This window comes from Stenella coeruleoalba, assembly GCF_951394435.1.
Source record: "Stenella coeruleoalba genome assembly, chromosome: 5".
Lineage (NCBI taxonomy): Eukaryota > Metazoa > Chordata > Mammalia > Artiodactyla > Delphinidae > Stenella > Stenella coeruleoalba.
Genome location: NC_137150.1, coordinates 95,847,977 through 95,872,047, shown reverse-complemented (window position 1 = coordinate 95,872,047; position 24,071 = coordinate 95,847,977). Strand labels below are relative to the sequence as shown.

The 24,071-nt window shown below is 39.1% G+C and overlaps 3 protein-coding genes across 17 annotated transcripts in view; 2 read left to right on the top strand and 1 right to left on the bottom strand.

The window, feature by feature from the left end:
* SENP7 (SUMO specific peptidase 7) overlaps positions 1–18,465 on the bottom strand; it is a 171,878-nt gene extending 153,413 nt beyond the window's left edge. For 9 of the 15 annotated variants that reach the window (XM_079921989.1, XM_079921987.1, XM_079921976.1 and 6 more), the window contains exons 1-3: positions 17,657–18,343; positions 1,250–1,333; positions 133–225 (exon numbers count right to left, since the gene is read on the bottom strand). In XM_079921989.1, coding sequence (XP_079778115.1) covers positions 133–172 — 40 coding nt within the window. In that variant the 5' untranslated portion in view covers positions 173–225; positions 1,250–1,333; positions 17,657–18,343. The other 6 variants (XM_079921982.1, XM_079921973.1, XM_079921984.1 and 3 more) reach the window with 6 other exon arrangements.
* Positions 246–12,023, top strand: LOC307186631 (putative protein ARB2BP). Its single transcript, XM_079921990.1, has 2 exons — positions 246–1,216; positions 10,448–12,023. The coding sequence occupies exons 1-2, from the start codon at positions 1,130–1,132 to the stop codon at positions 11,540–11,542; spliced, it is 1,182 nt and encodes a 393-aa protein (XP_079778116.1). The 5' UTR covers positions 246–1,129; the 3' UTR covers positions 11,543–12,023.
* Positions 18,466–18,570: 105 nt separating the features above from the next.
* TRMT10C (tRNA methyltransferase 10C, mitochondrial RNase P subunit) lies at positions 18,571–22,760 on the top strand. Its single transcript, XM_079922839.1, is given in 3 exon segments — positions 18,571–18,683; positions 20,878–22,128; positions 22,130–22,760. Coding segments are annotated over 2 exon segments (1,245 nt in total). The 5' UTR covers positions 18,571–18,683; positions 20,878–20,907; the 3' UTR covers positions 22,154–22,760.
* Positions 22,761–24,071: the final 1,311 nt, after the last annotated feature.

Genomic DNA, 24,071 nt, shown 5'->3' with positions numbered 1-24,071 from the left:
GCGCCCGAGCCCGAGCCCGAGCCGGAGCCCGAGCCCTCGCAGCTCCGGGCCGCAGCACCCGTCGTCGCCTGTTCCCCCGCTTTGCCCGAGGTAGGAAACAATATGCTCAGCCCTCCTCCGACCCTTTCTCACCGGATGAAGATCGCCGTCGCCCGGCCTTCCCCTTGTCCATCTTCTCCTCCTCCTGCTGGAATCGCAGTCGCTGTCACCTCAAGACCCCTCAGGCTGGGGAAGGGAGGGGGAGGGGAGGGGGGGAAAAAAAAAAGCCAGGAAAATGTGAACTGCGCTTGCGCAAGAGCCGTCGCCGGCCCTCAGACCGGAAATTAGCCACCCCTCCCACCGCCACCCGGAAATCACTTCCTGGGGGTAGTTTTCTCTGCGGGCTAGCGTTGCAAGTGCTTATTAAGTGACGCTGTTTTCATTGTCTCTGCCCCTGTTAGAAACTGAGACTGGGTGCTAGGTTTTAGCCCGAGATCGTCAAGGCTTTGTTGACTTTGAAGATTAAATTGACTAAAAACTAAACCGGGGAAACTTTAGGAATTCCTCCACTTCACTGAATCCCGCGAGGGGACCCCGGAAATATGAGAACAAAACGTTAGTCCTTTTATGCTACTACTTTCCTCATGGACTCTCCCATATATTTGTCCTCAAGGCGCTTCCTCAGACTCAGAAAAAAAGATTTTAAGACGACAAAAATCAATAGCCTAGCTGCTGGTTTAGCAGTTGGAGTGGAAATCAATAAGGTCAGCTGAGGAGAGAATGTCAGAGTAATAGAAAGGATCTCTTCAAACTCACCATTTTTAAAGGCCAGGAAAAAAGATAAGCTGCACCTCAATTTTTTAAAACATAAAATGCTGAGATGCTAGAAAGTGGTGGGTGTAAACGAATTTGTGCCGCTAATTTTTATTACAGTACTTAAAGGAATAACCCTGACCTCGAACTCAACGACTAGTACTTGCAGACTGATTTTTTTTGTCCTTTCATAGGACCCATCAGTTTAGAAAATTGTCCTACTTTATTAGCCGTAATGTACATATTTGAATAACTTTTTTTTTTTACTGTGTAAGCTTTAATCACAGTAAGTTTCACAAAATTCAGCAGAGCGCTCCAGAGGCAAAATGATACTGGAATGTTCCAACAGTTTAACATCCGCTCCCCCTCCCCCATTTTACCAAGGCCAGTAAAGGGACTCGTCCAGCTCATTACCAGAGACCAGGTTTGTGCTTCTTGAGCCTTGCTTCTTACTTACAGTGTGGCCTGTGCGGAGCTAAAAGTAGGCCTCCAGGTGATGATCCTATTGGGCCGGGGGGAGTGTCTTACATGGCAGGAATGGCTGAAAAGCAGAAATACTTCAGGGCTTGATGAGAATGAAATTCACTACAAGGATTTCATTTAGAGGCCCTAGTTTACGTTTAACAAATAAAAACACTGCCTACTGAAAAATATCTGAATTTTAAGTTTCCGCATAAATCAACTCTTTTAATTGAATGATTTAACTCAAGAATCATACTGGCTCAATTCATCAGCCAATATTATAGGAAACTAACTGCAAAAGATGGAAATAGAGCTAAGAGGTGGAAACATAAAAAAGGAAATTGTAAGTAGGCCTAATCCATTTCAGTCCAAACTTACAGCTTCCTTAAAAGAAGTTTTAAAGTTTAGCAGTAAGAAGTGAACCTGTGAGAAATGAAATTATAAGAAATAATATCATTCAGCTTGCAAATATGTCATTTAAACTTGTCATTGAACCAAATACAGCATTTCTGCTAATAAAGACTTAGTGGGTCAGTTTGTTTCTTTGAATTGGAGCTGGTTTTGAATAACATATGTGAAGATAAATGGCCTTTAAGCTCAAGAATTTTAAATTTGCTTTTTATTTTCAAATTTGCTTTTTAAACCAGTATTTTTATTGTTTAGTTTTAACAATCTCTACTACATAGTTGACTGTATTGCAAACAACTATAGGACTAAAAAGTTCAGTTTTTTACTTTTGAGGGAGTCATTTAACAACCTTACTTTTCCTTTTATGAAAGACTAATTACACAGTCTTTTCTTTTATAGTGTTTTATGATGTTCAGGAGAAAGCTTCCTTATTTTAAAATAAGGAAGAAAGACCAAAAAAAGTGAATGATTATCTTCTCTTTGTATGTTTGTAAATAAGTTCATTTCTCTTATGTATGTTTAGCTCACACTGTATAGAGCCTTTTAAATTAAGATTATTTGAGATTAGAAATTCATCAGCCCAGTATTTTATAGGAGGAGAGGATGGACTGGTTTGATCTTAATGAGTATGGTTCTTCATTGAGCGTTAAAAGTGCATATAAAGTGTTTAAGTTAGGTATTCATTATATTTTTGTTTTGACTACACTATTAAAAGCAGTGGGTGTGTTTTTTTAATAGTTTCAAGACATAGTGGCAGTGTGAAATTGATCAACCCTTTATTTTACCCCTTAATTAACAATTTCTTTGAGGAGAGCTTAACAAAATCTAAAAAGACCCTTCTCTTCACAGGTGAATTAACTTTAAGTACAATCTGAGTATAAACAGGTTCGGTTGGGCACTGGGTACATCCTGACTTCCTAAACTGTTTTAGAAATTAAAATCTGGAATTCCTTACCATGGGCTCCTGGAAAGCCTAGATTTTGCAAAGATATTTGGAGCACTGTGTCATGTTCCTATTAGCCTTATTTTTGTTAGTAGTTGAATCTTATCCTTAAAATATTGAGAATTCTTATGTGAAGGATTTTTCTTCTAGATATAAAAGAATTAACATATGATTCATGAAAAATGACTATAGGTTTTTTTGTTTCAAGGATATCTTCCTTTTTAAGACAATGAGCAATTTTAACTGCCCTACAGTGTAATAGCCTATTCCTAGAAGTTATGAAAACCTGCAGTAACTTGAGGTATTTAAGCAAGAGATGGGTAATCTCTTGTCCAGGAGGCTACAGGACAAACCGTTAATAACCTAAGTTTTTTAAACTGTCATTTGGCTCTGGGGCTCAGCCCCAGGTATCCTGTACATACACCACTATCTTCTTTTTCGGTTTTTATGTTAGATTAATATATTTTTTATAGAAAAAATTATATTTGTATTAATTAACTTCATGGCATACCTCTCTAATATGTTTTTTTTCTGATTTTTTTGGCTGCATAGTCTTTGATTTGCTCATCATTTTTTTTTAATTGTGGTATACTTGATTTACAATGTTGTGTTAGTTTCAGGTGTACAGCAGAGTGATTCAGTTATACATACATATACATCTTTTTTTTTTTAACTCATGCATTCAAATTTATTTTGCTCTTAATGAGTAAGGTACAGGGGCAACAGTGTTGAGCTAAGGACTGAAATTAGTGGGGTTGACTCTCTGGACCTCACAGGAGTGAGGGAGCTCCTGGAAGGCAGGTACTATGTGTGTCCCCAGCATCTCGGACAGGGTCTGGTGTCCCAGACCCAGCTGAAGATTGAAAACACAGTATACACCTATTTTTTTTCAGATTCTTTTCCCTTATAGTTTATTACAATATATTGAGTATCATTCCCTGGGCTATACAGTAGGTCCTTGTTGGTTATGTTTTATATATAGTAGTATATATGTTAATCCCAAACTCCTAATTTATCCCTCCCCACCAACACTAACTTTAGAGTGTTCTGTCTTAAAATGTGATATTTATTTAGCATTTCTATGCCTTAATACATTTGGTTGATTTTAATAGAAAAATTTCATTTTATGTTACTATTTAGTAAAATTGAAGCTTTAGGTAGTCCTGTCTTCTTTATCCTTTATCTTTTGGTACCCCCTTACCTCTAAATAATCCCAATCAAGAAGCATAGGATCTAGGATTGGGCAACGTCAGTAAATCCAAAATCTAGCTGTCAGAATTTCAGTTTCCCAGGAAGGCATATCAAGTTTTAAAAAAAAAAAAAAAGAACAAAACTCAACTACTAAACTATAGGTCTTAGGGCTGTGTACATAGGAGTTAAAACCATAAAGAAATAGAAAGCATTGATTTCTATAAAAGTCTGGAGTGCTTGCTCTTGGAGGGGAGGAAGAGGGCACTTGAAGGCACTTTAGGGGGGGCTCGCAAAGCTAACCTGGGGTAGTTACAAGGGTATCTTTATAATAGTTCACTAAATTAGTTTTCTAAGAAACTTTCCTAGGAGATTCTGTTACATACTCAAATTTGGGCAACCCAAGATTTCTAACATCTGATTTTTTTCTTTCCATCACTAATATCCTATTTTCTGTCTTTGCCTCAGGTGGCTTAAATTAATCTTCTTTAGTCTTTCCTGGGGAGAGGTAGGCAGGGGGAAGAGATTTAGTTTGCTCTTCTTTGAATCTTTTACATATAAAATTTCATAAGCTCTATTATTTTCTATAATTTACTAAATGGAATTGTATACAGGCATAATTATTTTTCTGAAAAAAGCCCTCATAATTGCATTTATCTGTTGGGAAAATAAAAATAGTGCTGCTTTTTACCAAAGCAGTAATTCTTAAATGATGTTTTCCAGGGTTTTTTTTGTTTTGGTTTAGTTTGGTTTTCTAAATATATAAGTAAATAAAAACATGTTCATTGAAAAAAGTATCTTTAGATATTTTTTCATTTTCTTAGTGAAGTATCACTCATTTGTGCTTCTTAATGTCATAGGATATACAACAGGACCTCTTTCTTAAATACACCAAAGGACTGTAATTACTGTAATAGGGTATATTACTGTGTAACGTGGGGTTAGACCCTAACTTCCCGGGTTGTAAAATTATATTTTCATAAAAGTTTACTGATCACTTGTAAAGAATGTAAAATATTGTTAAATATAACCACTTTATGATCCTAGAGAAGGAGTTTGTTAAAACCAAAGTAAGCTAATTAAAATTACTTGCATCTGTGATTCTGTTGCCCCACCCACCCTCTTCTTGTCAAATTCAGAGACAGAAAGTAGAAAGATTTGCCAGGGGCTGCTGCTAAGGGGAAATGAAAAATTATTGCTTACTGGGTACAGAGTTACAGTTTTTCAAGATGAAAAATGTTAGATGGATGGATGGTATTAATGGTTGCACACAATGTGGGTGTACTCAGTGCCACTGAACTGCCCATGTAAAAATGGTTAAAACTATAAATTTTTAATGTATTTTACCACAATTAGTTAAATAATTTAAAATAACTATGTTTTGCTCTAGTCATGGCTATAACAGCAGTGTCACCACCTAATCCAGGTTACTAAAAGGACCTAACTTGAAATTCTCGTTAATGATTATATACTCTTTTCCCTTCTTAAAATGACTAGAGTATTCGATATAGAAAACTAAGTGACTAACAAAACCCCTCACCAAATTTTTGGTGAATGAATGAAAAAGTACTGTGTATTTTTTTTTTTTTTTTTTTTTTTTTTGCGGTACGCAGGCCTCTTACTGTTGTGGCCTCTCCCGTTGCGGAGCACAGGCTCCGGACGCGCAGGCTCAGTGGCCATGGCTCACGGGGCCTAGCCGCTCCGCGGCATGTGGGATCTTCCCGGACCGGGGCAAAAACCCGTGTCCCCTGCATCGGCAGGCGAACTCTCAACCACTGTGCCACCAGGGAAGCCCAATACTGTGTATTTTTAAAATCACTGGTAAAAAATGAATCTTCTCTCAAGTTTGTAGAGCTGCCTGAGTTATTTTGGGCATGTCAGTTTACCTTTGAAAGCCTCACTTCTCTATAAAATAAACATATTAGCTAAGAATATCAATGAAATCCCTTGCAGCTCTGACAGTCTTATTCTATTTATTTATTTATGGCTGAGTTGGGTCTTTGTTGCTGCACGCGGGCTTTCTCTAGTTGCAGTGAGCGGGGGCTACTCTTCGTTGTAGGTGCATGGGCTTCTCATTGCTGTAGCTTCTCTTGTTGCAGAGCACGGGCTCTAGGCGCCGGAGCTTCAGGAGTTGTGGCTTGCGGGCTCTTGAGCACAGGCTGAGTAGTTGTGGCGCACGGGCTTAGTTGCTCCGCGGCATGTGGGATCTTCCCAGACCAGGGCTCAAACCTGTGTCCCCTGCATTGGCAGGTGGATTCTTAACCACTGCGCCACCAGGGAAGTCCGACAATCTTATTCTTAAAGCTAAGTTATCTTATTCCAAACCACTCTTTAGAAAACTAAGTATATAAAACAGTTTCTCTCCTTTATTTTAATGGACCATCTTGATTTTCAAAAGAGAAAATAAATATATATAGATGTATAGGATAGTCTCTAAGAATAATTCATAAATCAACATTTATTAACTTTAGAATTATAGAAGGAGCCTCTATAATTTTTCAAAAGCTTTGTGTGCATCTTTCTCCTGTATATACAGCTAGAGGATTTTTCTCTTTACTTTCTTATGCCCTTAGCAAAAATTGTAAAATTCTAACAACAATGTTTAAGTGCCTACTATTCACCAGGCACTATTCCAAGAACTACTGAACAAAACAAAACAAAGTCCTTGTCTCTGCTGTCATGGAACTTTTTTTTTTTCAGCCGTGCCGCACAACTTGTGGGATCTTAGTTCCCAGACCAGGGATTGAACCCATGCCCCCTGAAGTGGAAGCACAGAGTCTTAACCACTGGTTTACCAGGGAAGTCCCAAACTTATATTCTAATGGGAGGGAACAGACAGTAAGCAAGTATATGTCAGTTGGTAATAAGTGCAAAAACAAAAAGAAAAGAAAACTGAGTGAACTGATGAGGATGATTATAATTTTTGTGACTTTCTGTTTGAATACAAAAAAAAAATCCCCCCCCAAAAAAAAGAAAAGGAAGAAGGAGGAAGGGAGGGAAAAATGAAGCATCATAGATAGACAGGGAGTAAGGAAGGATTAGAGGGGATTGCCCTTTCAGATAGAATGCTCAGAGAAAGTTTCTCTGATCAGATAACAGATGGGCAGAAACTTGAAGGAAATGAAGCCCTATAGATATCTAGGGGAAGAGTATCCCAATCTGTGGGCATAGCAAGGGGGATGCCCTTAAATAGGAGTTTGCTTTACAAGTTGGCGGCAAAGAGGCCAGGTGGGGCTAGAGTGAAGTAAGCAAGAGAGTGGTGGGAAATGACACCTGAGAAAGCGCTAAGAGCCAGATGATGTAACTAGATGAGTAAGCAAGTGAGAGAAATGGAGGGAAATGACCTTGGAGAGCTAAGGGTCATGGGGGACCTTGTAGGCCATGGTAAGAACTTAGGCTTTTATTCTGAGTAAGAGGGGAGACAATGGAGCATTTTGAACAGGGGTGTGATATCCAATTTAGATGTTTTGAAAAGATTGTTCTAGCTGCTATGTGTTAAACAGACTACCAGGAGATAAGAGTGCAAAGAGATTAGATAGGAGGCTTAATAATGAAGGTTAGTGTTGATAGTGACTTGTACTAGGGCTAGGGCAGTAGAGGTGGAGAGGTAACAAGTGGTTAGATTAGAGATATATTTCAAATAAGGGAGCCTACAGATTTGCTGATTGATCAGATGTGGAGTGTGAAAGAGAGAAAAGAAGGTTGCAGCACAAGCAACTGAAAGAATGGAATTATTTATAAGATGAGAAAGACTAAAGGGAGAGTAGACTGAAGGGAGTGCTTTGGACGTGTTAAGTTTGAAATGGCTATTTGACATCCAAGTAAATGTATCAGGTAGACAGCTAGATATGAGAGTTACAAGTTTGAGTATATTAACCAAGCAAAATATGCTACAATAAATTCTAAAGAATTGTCTACCTTTTCATTCTACAGGATACTCTGCACCTTGCTCCTGTTCACCCCACCTATACCTGTCCTTTATATATCTGTGTGCCATTTGGGTTTTCCAGTTTGCAAACTCCCATTCTTTTCCCCCGAGAATTGTTTCTCAAACAACTAGGTACACAAGCACTTAAAGGTGAAAAAGAGTAACTGAATGCCATATACTATGTGCTATTAGAAAATACTCATTTTATTTTACTCTCTGATTGAAAGAAAAGTTAGCTAACAAGGTTCTTTAGTTCGTTGGTTTAGTTTAGTTTAGTTGGTTTAGGTTTAGTTCATTGAGGTTTAAATATTCAGTACCTTTCTCTTTATTTCAGTAGAGAAAAAGGCAGTTTCCAGCACAGCACCTGAATAAACAAAGTATTTTTAGATCTAAGAGATTACTGCTTTTCTGGGCAAACCTCCTCATCCATGCCAAAGTATAAAATAGACCCTCCTTTTTGGAGAGCAATTTGGCAATATCTGGTAAAATGGAAGATGCTGATATGACCTAGAAGTTCCACTTCTAGGTATATTGCCTTAAGAAACTCTTGATATGTGCACAAAAATATAGCTATGTTTGTTATAGCTTTGTTTATAATAGTGGAAAACTGGAGCAACCTAAATATTCTTCAACAGGAAAATGGTTAAACAAACCATGGCATATTCAAGCAATGGAATACTATAAACTGATAAAATGAATGACCTAGGACTATGTTTATTAATGTGGATAAAAATCACAGTGTTGAGTGAATAAGGAAGGCTGGACAAGAGATATATGTTTTTTTTATTTCACACTTCTCAAAAAGGAAGATCATCCTATCTTTACAGAAACTTCCACGTGTGAGACAGTACATAAAATGGTTTTTACCTATATTAGTTAATTTAATTCTCACAGCAGCTTTGTGAAATAAATGATGTTATCCTATTTTGCATTTATGCATTCAAAAAATATTTATATAATATTTGTCAGACACTGTTCCAAGTACTGCAGATACAGCAGTTAATTAAACAAAGTTCCTGTTCTCATAGAGCTTTTATTCTAGTGAGGGGAGACAGATAATTTTCAAATATACAAACAATTATATACCAGGTGGTAATGTAGGCTATGAAGAAAAATAAGCAGAGTAGCAGGATAGAGGGTAATAAGGATTGCTATTTTAGATAACATAAACTAAGACTCAAAAGTAGAAAAAACCGAAACTCATAGAGGTAAAGAAACCTGCTGAAAGTCACTCAACATAAAATTTGGAGCTAGGATTTAAACCTAAATCAATCTAATTCCAGAGGCTCCTATCTGTCATTTACACGCTAGGAAAATATATTAATTACATAATAGCACCTGAGATCAGCAATACTGTAAGGAAAAAAGTTTTTAAAGAATAGAGAGCAGTGTAGATAGGTTGGATGCTTCGAACAACCAAACACCTTCATGAAGTATTAATTGGGAATCAGGGAATAAGATTCAGTGAGAAAAGAGTTAAGAAATCAAAGCAAGCAAGCACCATGTTGATTTTGCCTTAAGCCTTGATAGCAGCTTGAGTGGCACTGAAAATCATTTTATGGAGTGCTATTTATTGGAAGTAGGTTGTGGTTGCCAGTGTGAGTGTTAAGAAATTAAGGAGTGAGAGTATTCATGAATTTGTTAAGAACATGAATTGGAGTCAGATAGCCTCGGTACCCAACATTTATTTAACAGTTGTTTGGCACAAGCCACTTAACTTTTTTGTTGTTTTTTGTTTGTTTGTTTGTTTGCCTCAGAATAGAGTCTATTTGAGATTTTTTTTCCAGGACTTAACCTTTCAAAGTCTTTTCTTTTCCCTTTGGGCTATGTTGACAATAACTAAGTTCACTTCTCAGTCACTTTTTTTATTTTCAAATATCAGAATAACCATATCTTCTATTAGTAGATAAATTGATCATCATCTACACTGCCTGGTTCACATTTCACTTCTACTGCCATCCCCTGCCATTTATTTAATAGCAAAAATGTTTGAATGCTTACTGTGGAGATAAAGACCAACCAAATGAGAAAAGCAAAACCTATTCATTCTGAGCTCACTATAGCAAGGGAGTTAGCCACCATCACTTGCATTTTGGCAGTGACTCAAAGGCAGGCAGAGGAGTGGGAAAGCTTTGTAGTGGAAAAAAAAGGGAAGGCTGCTGGTATGTCCTGACTGGACACTGTTGGCATGAGGAAGCTGAATGCAAGATAACTAGAAGGGAGGCATCCTATGTGACTGTTTAGGGGTGCATATTTGGCTTTCTCTGGTGGGTCCTAAGTTGGAAGCGGGGATAAAAATTAGGGAAGCTCTAAGTTATTAATCAAGTCCTGGCCATTTTGGACCCACTGTAACAGAAGTTATTGTTTGGCTTCTCAGCTTGTCACTAGAGGTAGCAGTCTGACTTCCTGACATTCTGACTTACAAGACTGGCTTCCTGGGCTGTTTATTGGATCAACAGATAAGGGATTGGCTTCCTGGGCAAGTTGCTGCAGGTTGTGGGTCAGAGTTCTGTTTTTATATACCGTCTGGCCATTGTCCCTTAGTGTATTCAGTTTCTCACTACTTTGCATCGTTCACAATTATTTTGAGTTAAAATCTTTACCATAATGTTAATGTCTTCTTAAAGTGCTTAATTCAGTATGATTTCCCGCAGGAAGACTTTAGCAAGATGAAATTTTTATTTTATTTTTTCTGGTACTGACATAATATTGCTTTTCACTTTCAGTGGTTACCAGTGACTCAGGAACTGAGCTTCCGAAAATTTATAGAACAATCTGATTTACTAGAGGAACTTAAATATGACTTCAATGAAAAAGCTGAATTGAGACACACTGAGACACATAAGCCTTTTGTCTTTAACTATTATAAAAATGTCCTGGAGAGGAATAGCAAGCGCTACCAGGCCCTTGGCCATTTGCTTGAACAATACATTTATGAACTTTTGGAAAAAGTGTGCAAATTACAAAAAGTATATATCCCACCAGAGGCTGATAAGGAACCAAGAAGCTTCTTTTTCATGAGTGAGAGAGCATTAACAGGTCATCATTCTGCTCTTCTCGTCCTTCTTCAGGACCGTGGGGTCTTTAGAGCTGGTCAGTGGAGTCAGCAGGCAGTAATACATCATGGTCTCCAACATGGAAGTCAGATACCATGTATTCAAATGGCATTGCAGGCACATTATGATGTAATTGTGCTAAACCCCAACGACAATTTTGTGGACCTGCAGACAGAAAAAGAGTGGAAAGGCCTTTTAACACAAAATGTTGAGTCTCCTTCCAGAAAAATGGTTCAGACTGAGAGCTTTTTATCTCTCCAGCAGTCCCTCCAATGTATTCCAAAAAGATGCAGCAACACTCCTGAAGAACACATGGCTTATATTTGGGATTACTTCATTTCAAAGGCTGAAGGCAAGGATGTTGCCTTCCTTGTACATGGTTATGGAGGCTTGGTTTTTATGGACTTGCTTGTTCGTAGAAAGTGGGAAGTAATGAGCAAAGTATATGCTGTTGCACTTATTGACTCTGAACATCACGTAGGACACCAGCTGGGGAGTGACATCCAGTTATTAGCATGGATAAAGCACCACTGCCGTGAATGGGTGACAAGTCCAAAGCCTTTGGATAAACCTGCAGCTACTGTTTTGAAAAAGGAGTTTCCCACGGTTTCTGCTGGTACAGAAGAACACAACTTAGCCCCTTCCTCTAGCCTTCAGTCAATTTTTAAATACTTCAGAAAATCTTTGAAAGCCAAAGCAGCTATTAATTTCTCTCGAGTGCCCATAGTAACTAGAAGCTCCACAAAAAGAAAGCAAAGTGCTTAAGTTACTTTTTTGCCATCTAAGATTGTTTTGTCCCACTGAAACTTTGCTAATGTAGATGCTAGAAGAAAAAGAATACTTCCAACTCATAGGCAGTATGTTCTGGCTTGAAATTTGATTTGTTAACTCTTTTAAAAAGTGAGTATGTTCTCTTCCGTAGCCTATTGATGAACCAGGAAGTCAGTCAGTACTATCATTAATATTTTACAGTATTAGTCAAATTAAGAGTAGTCTAGTTAGAGGATCTTCTTTTGAAAAGATTTCTCAGTTTCATAGAATGACACCAAAACTGTAGTTGATAGAAATTAAAGACTAAGTCAGTGTTTGACTTCTGCATTCTTAATGCTGTATTAAAAATATAAGTGAACATAAAAATTAAACATCATAAGCAACTCCATTCTTTGTATGTTTGTGAGTTTTTTTGTTTATGTTTGTTGATCTCGTGTGTGTGTTTACTCATACCTTCAGCTAATATTTGAGTGTCTACTATGTACTAGTCAATACTAGTGTTGGGCACACTGGCAAACAAGGCCAACGTTGCCTTTAACCTTATTTGGAGTTCACAATGAACAACAAATTGCAAGTGTGAAGAGTGTTAAGAAATAAAGGGTGTCATAGAACATCTAGCATGAGAGCTAACAGCCTTGGGGTTCAGGAAATACTCCCTGAGAAAATGATGCCTAGTTTGAAGAACAATAGTAGTTATCTGGAAAAACTAAGTCATAGGCAAAGGAATCACATGTGCAAAAGTCCTAAGGCAGGAGGAAGAAGTCCAGTTCAGCTGGAACTAAAAGATTATGGGGAGTAGTGATAAAGAAAAAATTTTTCATGACATGCATTAAAGACAGTAAGGAAGATTTATTCAAAAGGGATTGCTGCAATGGGGGTTTTGTAGTAGAGGAGAGAGATTGGGCTCAACTCCAAACACAAGGACAAGGGTGGGGCGGGGCGGTTATAACCAAGTAGCAGGGTGAGGGTCAGTGAATGGAAAACTACTAAGTAAAAACATTAGGGATAATAGATATTCTTGCTAGACTGACTCAACAGGATTCTTACTGAAGGCGGGCCAGGGGTGGTAAGATATTGACAGTGGAGGATGAGGAATTTTATCAGATATAATAGAGGACGTTCAGATACCAAAGGTGAGATTTTCACTAACTGACTCAGCATAATTCCTACTAAAACTGGACTAAGCAGACCCAGGGCAGAGCCCAATGTCAGAGCCTAGTCAAGAGGAGGGCTCAGAGGAGCCAGACTCTGATTTGGTAAAGGAGAGAGGTTTTGTCAGTAGCTGCAAAGTTAAGTCAGAGAAATAAACAGGCAGCTTATTCAAGGCTGCAATGTCCATGTTAAGAATTTTTACTTTAGGACTTCCCTGGTGGCGCAGTGGTTAAGAATCCGCCTGCCAATGCAGGGCACACGGCTTCAAGCCCTGGTCTGGGAAGATCCCACATGCCGTGGAGCAACTAAGCCCGTGTGTCACAACTACTGAGCCTGCACTCTAGAGCCCACAAGCCACAACTACTGAGCCCGCATGCCACAACTACTGAAGCCCGTGTGCCTAGAGCCCATGCTCCACAACAGGAGAAGCCACAGCAATAATAAGCCCACACACTGCAACGAAGAGTGGCCACTGCTCACCACAACTACAGAAAGCCCATGCAGCAACGAAGACCCAACACAGCCAAAAATAAATAAATTTTAAAAAGAATTTTTTTTTACTTTATTCTAATGACAATGGAAGCCATTGGATGGTTTTAGACAGGAGAATATTATCAGATTTACATTTTATAAGAATATCCCGATTGCAGTTTAGAGAATAGATTAGAAGGAGAACAAGCTTGGAAGCCAGGAGACCAAAATAATTTTGGCAGTAGTTTGAGAAATGCTTAATACTTTCTTTCAATTGAAGTGTAGTTGATTTACAGCATTGTGTTAGTATTAGGTATACAGTAAAATGATTCCGTTTTTTTGAGGATTATATTCCATTATAGTTTATTACAAGATATTGAATATAATTCCCTGTGCTATACAATAAATCCTTGTTGCATCTCTATTTATGTATAATATTGAGTTGGCCAAGAAGTTTGTTTGGGCTTTTCTATAACATCTTATAGATGTTACATTTGAAAAACTGACTCTGCCATATCTAATAGGACATACAAATTTTTCTGTACATAGCTCTTTCTAGTGTCTTCCTAGTGTTCTTATTCCTAGTTTTGGGGGTTTTGTTTTTTGTTTTTTGTCTGCTCCGTGCAGCATGCAGTAGCTTAGTTCCCCAACCAGGGATCAACCCGTGCCCCCTGCAGTGGAAGCGTGGATTCTCAACCACTGGACCGCCAGGGAAGTCCCGCCTAGTGTTTTTTTAACCTAGTATACACTATAATTCCTGTTATGGACTGAATGTTTGTGTCCCCGCCAAAATTCATGGTGAAATCTTAATCCCCAACGTGATGGTATTAGGAGGTGGGGTGTTTGGGAGGTGATTACGTCATGAGGGTAGAGCCCTCACGAATGAGATTAGTACTTTTATGAAAGAAACCCCAGAAAGCTCCCTTCTACAATGTGAGACACAGTGAGAACACAGCCATCTATGAAGCAGGAAGCAGGCCTTCACCAGACACTGAATCTTCTGGTGCCTCGATCATGGACTTCCCAGTGTCTAGAACTGTGAGAAATAAATATTTGTTGTCTAAGCCTCCCAGTCTATGATACTCTGTTATAGCAGCCTGAACAGACTATGACAATTCCTTAACAGTATAGACATAATATCTCAAATTTCTCTTTCTGCACCATGTCTTGAGTGGCATAATGAAAAAAAAACAAAAAGCACTGAATTGTAAATCAGGATATGCAGATTTTAAATGACTCCCAGGGGGAATCCCCTGGCAGTCTAGTGGTTAGGACTTGGTGCTTTCACTGCCTCGGGCCTGGGATCAATCCCTGGTGGAGGAACTAAGATCCCAAAAGCCATGAGGTGCAGCCAAAAATAATAAATAAATAAATAAATAAATGACTCCTAGCATTGGATAAACCAGTTCCTCTCTCCCAGCCTGCATTTCCCATTGTGTAAATAAGTTGAGCTTTAGAAGTCTCTACCAACACAGATAGTCTATCTAGAATGTATTTAATGCACTTACTGTGAAAAGCACCAAAAAAGTAAAAAAAAAGTGTTGCCATAAAAACTATTTTGTCTTATATTTAACTAACTGAACGTTGATGTTTCTCATAACCCCCAATTTACTATTTAATGTGGTAGTCAGGTGTATTAGTTATCTATTGCTACATATTAGATTACCCCCAAAACTTGGTGACTTAAAACAACAAACATTTATTATCTCACAGCTTCTGTTGGTCAGGAATTCAGGAGCAGCTTAATTGGGTGATTCTGGTTCAGGATCCCTCAGAAGAGCACACTCAAGACTGTCTGAAGGGCTTTCCTGGTGGCACAATGGTTAAGAATCCACCTGCCAATGCAGGGGACATGGGTTTGAGCCCTGGTCCAGGAAGATCCCACGTGCCACAGAGCAAGTAAGCCCATGCGCCACAACTACTGAGCCTGCGTGCCACAACTACTGAAGCCCACCGCAATGAGAAGCCCACGCACCGCAACGAAGAGTGGTGCCGGCTCGCTGCAACTAGAGAAAGCCCACGCGCAGCAACGAAGACCCAACGTGGCCATAAATAAATAAATTTATTTTTAAAAAAAAAGACTGTCTGAAGCTGCAGTGATCTAAAGCTGGGCTGGCTGTTGGCAGGAGGCCTCAGTAACTCGCTATATGGACTTCTTCCATAGGCTGCTTCTATTAAAAACTTAACCTGACACTTGTTCAAATGGTAAGGAAGACTTTACTCAAGACTATTGCAGTTAGGGACATTGCAATAGGGAACAGAGATCAGGCTCAACTCCAAAACAATAAAGATAGCTAGGAGCAGAGTGGAGATATCAGTGGATGGAAAACTAAGAGACCTCAACGGTAGAGAGATTCTTGCTAAAGGCAGGACAAGGGCTTTGATATGAAGAGTGAGGAGTGAGAAACTTGATAATATATCAAGGTTGGGGGATGACTTAGCAGGATTCTTGCTAAAATTGACCTATGCAATCTCACAGAAGGTCAAGGTCAAGGACTAATCCCAGGAGAGGGCTCAGAAGAGCCTAACTAAAGTCTGGTCAAGGAGAGTCTTTGTCACTTGAATGTCCTCACAACATGGCAGCTAGCTTCCCACAGGATGAATCATCCAGGTGAATAAGCAAGCCAGAAACTGCACCGCCTTTTATGACCTACTCTCTGAAGTTGTATACTGGTCTACTTTTTTCCTATTTGTTGGACATGAGTCACTAAGTTCAAGGGAAGAGGAATTAGACTCCACCTCGTGAGAGAGTGTCAAAGAATTTGGAGACATATTTTAGACTACCACATCAGAAATGATGCCAACTGAAATTAATGGTATAGCAGCTCAACTCAATTGTTGCTTATAAGATTATCTTGGTCTGGGAGCATTTTTATCCTGTTTTAAAGTTTTTCTTGTTTTGATAAACAGCTGTGTATTTAGAAACTGGTTTCCTCTTTCTCTGCAAGACATCAGAATTTTTGCCACAAATACTTGTGTTGAAAATAAAGTTTATTTTAATTTTCTCTCCTAGGGTCACCCTAAACTATTCCCTTACTCTGACTTCCGATGTTGCTCTATTTTAGCAGCTTGAAGTCAAAAAAGGATATCTCCAGATTTTTGGCTATAAGCTGCAGACCAGAGATGTGTCCTGATAGAGAAAAGACTGATAAGGGAGGACTGCAGGAAAATCCTAAGACTTTCTGACATCAGTATGTGATAACTTTTCCCCTTCTTGTGGAAAATAGAGGTAATAGGCTATGATCATTGTAAGCGAAGTACACCAAGATTTGTCTGTCACTTCCCAATACCAGACTAAACATATTAAAATTTTAACAAAGAAAAAAAGAACATACTGTGAATTCACTGTGGGAAGTCTCTGTTAAAAAAGACAGCAAGAAAGTCTCTTACTTCCTTTTCAATGCTTCTTCAAAAGCAGCAGTTCTCTAACTTTAAAGTACATCAGGATAACCTGGAGGTCTTAAAGACTGCTAGGTATCACTGCCAAAGTTTCTGATTCAGGAGAATTGGTAGGTGGGGCCCCAAAATTTGCCTTTTAACTAGTTTCTAGGTGATACTGATGCTGCTGGTCTGGGGATCCCACTTTGTGAACCACTGTTAGGAAGATTAGGGGTGGCCAGGGAGGTAATAACGTTAAGTCTATCTCATGTGAGGTAAAAGGGATCATATAAGATAGACTGATATCACTATAAATCATGACGCCCAAACTGAATTAGACCATAAACACTGCCTAACAACATGACTGTCATTCCCTAGTCAGCTCACACTTCGTTTTCTTTTTTTAATTGTGATTTTAAGAAACACACACGTTTACCATATTAACAATTTTTAAGCTCAGTAGTGTTAAGTATATTCGTGCTGTTGTGCAACAGATTTCCAGAACTTTTTCACCTTGCAAAACTGAACTGTTATACCCACTAAACAAACCCTTGTTTTCACCACCACCCTCCTAGTCCCTGGTAAACACAATTCTACTTTCTGCTTCTACTGTTGACACAAATAATCAACAATCAAACTATAATAAGTAATAGAAAAGAGTTTTATTAGAACCAAACTGAGGACTATAGCCTGGGAGGCAGCCTCTCAGCAGCTCCAAGGATCTGCTCCATCGAAGCATGGTTTTCAGCACAGTTTCAAACCTTATTATTAAAACAAAGAACAGGGCTTCCCTGGTGGCACAGTGGTTGAGAGTCCGCCTGCCAATGCAGGGGACACGGGTTCGTGCCCCGGTCCGGGAAGATCCCACGTGCCGCGAAGCGGTCTAGGCCTGTGAGCCATGGCCGCTGAGCCTGCGCGTCCGGAGCCTGTGCTCCGCAACGGGAGAGGCCACAACAGTGAGAGGCCCGCGTACCGCAAATAAATAAATAAAACAAAGAACATACATCAAACATGACAGGGGTACGCTCCTTCAAGGTTTCAAAAGAGACAGAATAGTATGTATTCAATGAGACAGCATAATCCTCGTGTCTGGGAAGGGAACCTTACCTTCAAGAAAGTGTTAATGGATGCCACAGGAAGAGAGCTATTTATCCTTATCTTCGAAGAGGACATTCTTTATCTTAATGGTTAAAGTAGATGTGCTGTATAAGTGTTTGACAGGCCGTAAGTCAGGCTGTGTTTCAGTTCACACAAAGTTCAGGCAGAACCACGTATAAGCCAGAATGACTTCCCTATACTGCAATACGTGAAAAACTTCTCCATCACTGAGAGTGTCACATTCACTCTTCATAACAATTTGAAACCTTCTCCCATTCTTCGCTCTCCAGAGATTCTCAGCTGACTACCTCTTTCACAGAAATGGGAACTCTAAAATTACAAGTGCCATATCTACAAACTGGTTTCCATCCCCACCTAAGTTTCTTCCCTTCTTCCTGTTACAAAGGAAGTGGTATTTCCTCCTCCTATCCAAGACCAGTTCCCTCCATCTGTCCTCTGAATCCCATCTCTTTCAATCTTCTGAGGAAGTTCACCCTTCTCAACCTTTCTTTCCTTATTCCCTTGCTAACAATCCCATCAGCTGGTCAAGTCTCTCCCAGGCACAGTAAAAATAACAAAAATTTCCTGGACACCACACCGGAGGCTGAGCCTACCGAATATTGCCTCTGCCAAGATTCATAAAAACGTTTAACCTTGATGACTCAATTTTCTCATATTCCACTCATCCCTTACCCACTCTCACCTGGCTTCAGCCCCCAAACCTCACAACGCGGTCTCAATAGTCTTTGTATTGCTACTGTCAGTGAATGTTTTTCACCCTGCGTTGCACGACAGCGCTGCTTTCCAGGCCGGAAGGCTTGCCCCTTTGGCATGACGTCATATGGCAGCGCCGGAAGGAGGGGAAGAGATTTCCGGCTGCGGGTCTCGGGTCAACGACGGATACTGTGTAGAGTGATAGGTAATCTGTGGGTCAGGTGCAGCGCGGAACCCTGGGCAGCATTTCCCGGCAGAATCCTGCGTCCTCTGGGGTTCCTTGTGGTTTGCACCGGCCGGAGCCACTGTCTTTGCACTCCTGGTACGGGCGGGTTTCTTGTCTCCCAGTGTGTGTGGTGAGGTGGGAGGATGCGGGAGACCTAACATGCGCATACCGGAGCTTGTGCGTTAAGAAGGCCCACAGATAAGAGGAAGCCTAGTGATTTAATAAACTATAAGTACAGTACCTGGGACGAGAGCAGTGTTTCCCAAAATGATATCCTTGTTCCCCTTTTAAATATTTGGGGGTTTTGTTTCTTTGATATCCTAAAAATATTTACCATTTACAAAGACAAAACTCAAAAGACTTTTTCCGAAATCAGTGTTTCTCGTATTGGGACTGAGAACTCTCGGTTAACTATTTCGAGGAGTATGAAGGAAATTGTATTTTCTTTAAAAGGTGTCTGAACGCGTTTTAAATGTGAGAAGCATTGACCCGGAGTATTTAATCGAAAAATACTTGAATGATAAATGTGAACTATATACTGCCAAACATTGGGTTCGATGTTACTATAAATACAGTCCTTGTCCTGATAGAGTTTACCACATAGTGGGGCTAATAAGTAGCCAGGAAATTACAATGCAGTGTTACAAGCACTATGGTGCAGAAGTATAGGGTGCTAAAAGATCTAATAGGAATACTTGATCTAAAGTTTGAAGTGACAGATAGCTAGAGATGTAGCTGAAGAGGTAAGCAAATGGTGATTTTGTGAAAAAAGTTTATAAGCCATATATATAAGTTTAGATTTTAACCTGGCAGCAGTGAGTTTTAAAATACACATTGAGGATGATGTGAGTGTATTGATCAGATCTGCAGTAGCTCCAAATGGCTTAGAGATGAAGGAGAGCAAATCTAGAGGCTAGCAGATACAATTAAGAAAATGAGGTTGAGGGAATTCCCTGGCAGCCCAGTGGTTGGGACTGCGTGCTCTCACTGCAGAGGGCCCGGGTACCATCACTGGTCGGGGAATTAAGATCCTGCAAGCTGTGCAGCACAGCCTCCCGCCTCCAAAAGAAAAAAAAAGATAAGAAAATGAGGTTGAAGAGAAGTGACTGGATTAGAGAAGTATTTAGAAACTAAATAAATATAACTCAAATTAGGAATGGAGGGTGTGAGAGGGGACAGTTATGAAATGACTCCCAGTTTCTGCCTTTAGCAAATGGATGGATAGTAGTGTCCCTCCCTGAAATAACGCAGAAGGAGAAGCAGATTGGGAAGGGAAGGGAGACAGATTTCAGTTTGTTGCATTTGAGGTGTCATCTGGTACATGGTGATCAAAGTCAAGGAGGTAGATCAGAGTTCATAGGGAAAATGTTTAGATTGAAAAAAGGGCTAAGGACAGAACTCAGAAGCACATCCACCTTGTGTGTGTTGGGGGTGTGGGGGGAATGGATCTGAGCATCATTGCACAGGTCAGAGACCCAGGAGCATGCAGCGTCATTAAATGAAGCCAAGGGAAGAAGGAACTTTTCAAGTATTTTAGTTGCATTTGGTGAAAAGTTGAATTCCTTTTTTTGCTTCAAGTCCAGCACTAGTTTCACATCTTTAAGCATCTTCATTGTTTTGTGGACATCCAGACCTTTAGGATAAAATTGTGGAGCTTATATATATTTGCCCTAATTTTGGATATTTTGTTTGGCAATAACTTTATTTGCTGTAAAGTCTAAATTGGAGAAGGGAGGTTTTATTTTTTTTTTAATCAGTAGATCTCTCTATATTTCTATTTTGAAAACATATAAGGGCATTGGTACAGCAGCTGCTAAGTGCTTTTTACTAGTTGCCATTTTCTGTAACTTTTCTGCCCTTTGTCTTCATGTATTGCTTGTTAAGGGTCTTGTGTTTGGGTCTGTATCTGGGCTTAGTAGAAAGTGGAGAAGAATACAGCACCATAATCTCAGCCATATAGTGGTACATAACTTTGTTATCCAGTAACATTGATCTTCTGGGTCCCTAGATACAAATCTGAAAAGGATCTTCAAGGTATCCTTTTGCCTAAAACAATAGTGAAGTTCATATCTAAAATAAGAACCCAAATAAGTTTTGAACTTTTTGCCTAGTGAATGATCACAGGCTCTAGGCCACAGGAGTCTAAGAAAAATTAATGGTGCAAAAATAAGTTGGACTAAGATTCCACTTTATGTTTCAGAAATAAATTGCATTTTGGTATCTCAAATTTATACTTGCACAGTTACTTGAGAGGTTTTTAACTTTTCATTACATTTTTCTTTTTTTATAGGGCTTTTCTTACAAGCCTGTTTTCCTCAAAATGAGTGTCAGTGTCACCTTCTTAAGACCTTTTGCCAGAGTTTTGGTGCCATTTACCCTTCATAGGAAGAGAAGGGTTTTATATTCAACAACTCTGCAGAGATACACGTCTTCCAAAATACCAGCTGTGTCCTATCCTAATAAGGAGAGTACATCACCTCCTGAAGAGCTGGAGTTGGATAGGTGGAAAATTACAATGAAATCTAGTGTGCGAGAAGAGGGTGTTTCAATAGTCTCAAGTAGCAAGGATGAAGATACTCTAGCTGCCACCAGGGAATTAATTGAGATGTGGAGATTGCTTCGCAGAGAAGTACCAGAACACATCAGTGAAGAAGAGCTCAAAACTGTTATGGAATGTGTTTCTAAATCGTCAAAAAGAAAATATTTAAAATATTTATATATTAAGGAAAAAATGAAAAAAGCCAAGCAAATAAAAAAGGAAATGAAAATAGCAGCAAAAGAACAAGTAAAAAAAGATCAGCTACCAGAAACCACTAAGAAAGATAAACAGCAAAACTTCCTGTTTCTACGACTTTGGGATAGGAATATGGACATTGCAATGGGCTGGAAGGGTGCCCAGGCCATGCAGTTTGGACAACCTTTGGTTTTTGACATGGCTTATGACGACTATATGAAACCAAAAGAACTGCAGAATGCTGTTTCCCAACTTTTAGAAAGTGAAGGATGGAACAGAAGAAATGTTGATCCTTTCCATATTCATTTCTGCAGTCTTAAAACAGGTGGTGCCTACTATAGAGAGTTAGTTAAACGTTATGGAGAAAAGTGGAACAAATTGCTTTTAACAGCAACAGAAAAGTCTTATGTAGATTTATTTCCAAAGGACAGTATTATATATTTAACTTCAGATTCTCCCAACGTTATGACTACTTTCAAGCATGACAAAATTTACGTAGTGGGATCTTTTGTTGATAAGAATATGCAACCAGGCACATCCCTAGCCAAAGCAAAACGGCTGAAGCTGGCAACAGAATGCCTTCCATTAGATAAATATTTGCAGTGGGACACTGGCACCAAAAATCTCACCTTAGATCAAATGATACGTATTTTGTTATGTCTGAAAAACACTGGTAATTGGGAAGAGGCTCTGAAGTTTGTTCCTAGGAGAAAACATACTGGTTATCTGGATATTTCTCAGCATTCTCAAGAGTTTTTCAACAGAGTGAAGTCAAAGACTTTTAATTCATTTCCAAGAGGCTCTGTAGATAGACACAGAAAAGGTAGCTTGAATGAGAATATTTGATAGCTTAAAAAGTAAATGGATTAGGATTACAGTTATTTTTTTTTTTTTCCAAAGTCAGCTGAAATTTTTAGGAAGCCTCTGCTGAAGTAGCACAGGTAATACACTCTTGTTTCTTTTTTTTTTTTAATTTTATTTTATTTTTTATACAGCAGGTTATTATTAGTTATCCATTTTATACATATTAGTGTATAAATGTCAATCCCAGTCTCCCAATTGATCCCACCACCACCACTTAGGAATACAGTTCTGTTAGTCTGTTTCATCCTGAATGGAATTCACTTGCTCTTTTTTTTAAAGGTTGTCTTTCCAAACTAACTGAAGTATTATCTTTCTCCAATTAAATATCTGTAAAACTTTGGAAATATATTTTGTTTACTGTAAAAAGAATCTTAGAAAGTAAAAAGAGTTGTCCGTGTTTGTTTGAGTAAAATAATTGTACCATTGGTGTGGCTTTTTATGACTACTTTTGAGTCTCAGACTGCATTTTACTTCTTAAATGTTCTTTTAGCCATGTCAACAACTACCCTTTCATCGAATATTGATGGAACTTCAGGTGGTGGTTCATTTATTTAACATTTGGTACAGTGCTGGGCATGTCATAGGCACTAAGGTATATCATTTAACTGAGTCTTGGTTAAACAAAAAGTTAGGACATCCTTTGTCATGTCATGAGATTGAACCGTATAATGAAAAATGGGTTCGTGGGGTAGTGAGAAATGGGTTCGTGGGGATAAAGCTAATTTCTTATCCTCTTAGAAGAAAAGGGTTTATTTGAAGAGTGTTCCTACAGCACTTCCCTGTTGTAGTGTAGATGGCTTTTCTTTTCAAGGAAATACTTCCTTTTTTCAGCCATGTGATTTGAATGGAAGCTGCCATATTTTTACAGACCTTGCTCCCCTGGCCACAACTGATTATCTCAAAAAAGACACCTCACTCAGGGCTTCCCTGGTAGCGCAGTGGTTAAGAATCCACCTGCCAATGCAGGGGTCACGGGTTCAAGCCCCGGTCCAGGAAGATCCCACATGCTGCAGAGCGGCTAGGCCCATGAGCTATGGCCGCTGAACCTGCATGTCTGGAGCGCTCCGCAACGGGAGAGGCCACAACAGTGAGAGGCCCACTTACCGCAAAAAAAAAAAAAAGAAAAGAAAAGAAAAGGTGATGTGTAAACTTAGAATTGATGAGAAGTGCATTATGAATGAATTTCAACTCTTAAGACCCTACTGAGTAGCAAGGTGCTAATACTTGAACTGCTTGAGATACATGGAAAGTAAAATAGCGTAGTGGTTAAGAAAAAGGGATTAGGATTGCCTGACAGGATTGGCACTAGAGGAAGGCAAACAAGGCTCCTAATGCACCTCACGAGCCTCCTGTGTCCCAGCCCTGCTCTCTGGGTTCCAGCTCCACCCTACGGGTTCTGACATTGCCTAGATTAATCTCTTGAAATTTCAGTTGTCCTCATCTATAAAAAGATTAGAAATGGTTCTTGACTCATATAAAACATTTAATATGGTGTCCGTCTGGCACGTAAGTGCTAAGTAAATATAAACTAATTAATTCAGACTATACATTCAAAATGTATAGAATTTCTAATACGGTATATGCAAGTTATTGTGTCCCTTTGAGGAATACATTTGTATTTCTGTGTAACAATATGCTAAGGTGTTTCAGTGATGCAACACTAGAATTTTTCTTCTTAATTTTTTTCCTTCGCAATAGCCAAGCAGTAACTGATTTCTAAGACTGCTTCTCTCCTATGTAGATGGATCACAGTGGCAAGCTCATCCACAGTTTGAGCTCATACTGATTTTAATTTTACAAATTTTTTTGAATTTGGAATTTAGCAGAACCTCGGATACTGCTTCAGTTTCTCCAAACTAGATGGTCTGATTTCCTGGGCGTGAATT

Excerpts from the sequence above, each read along its gene's own strand:
- LOC307186631 (XM_079921990.1), top strand. The coding sequence starts at position 1,130 with ATGTTCCAACAGTTTAACATCCGCTCCCCCTCCCCCATTTTACCAAGG. Across the intron at positions 1,217-10,447 it reads AGCTCATTACCAGAGACCAG|TGGTTACCAGTGACTCAGGA; the intron begins GTTTGTGCTTCT and ends TTTCACTTTCAG.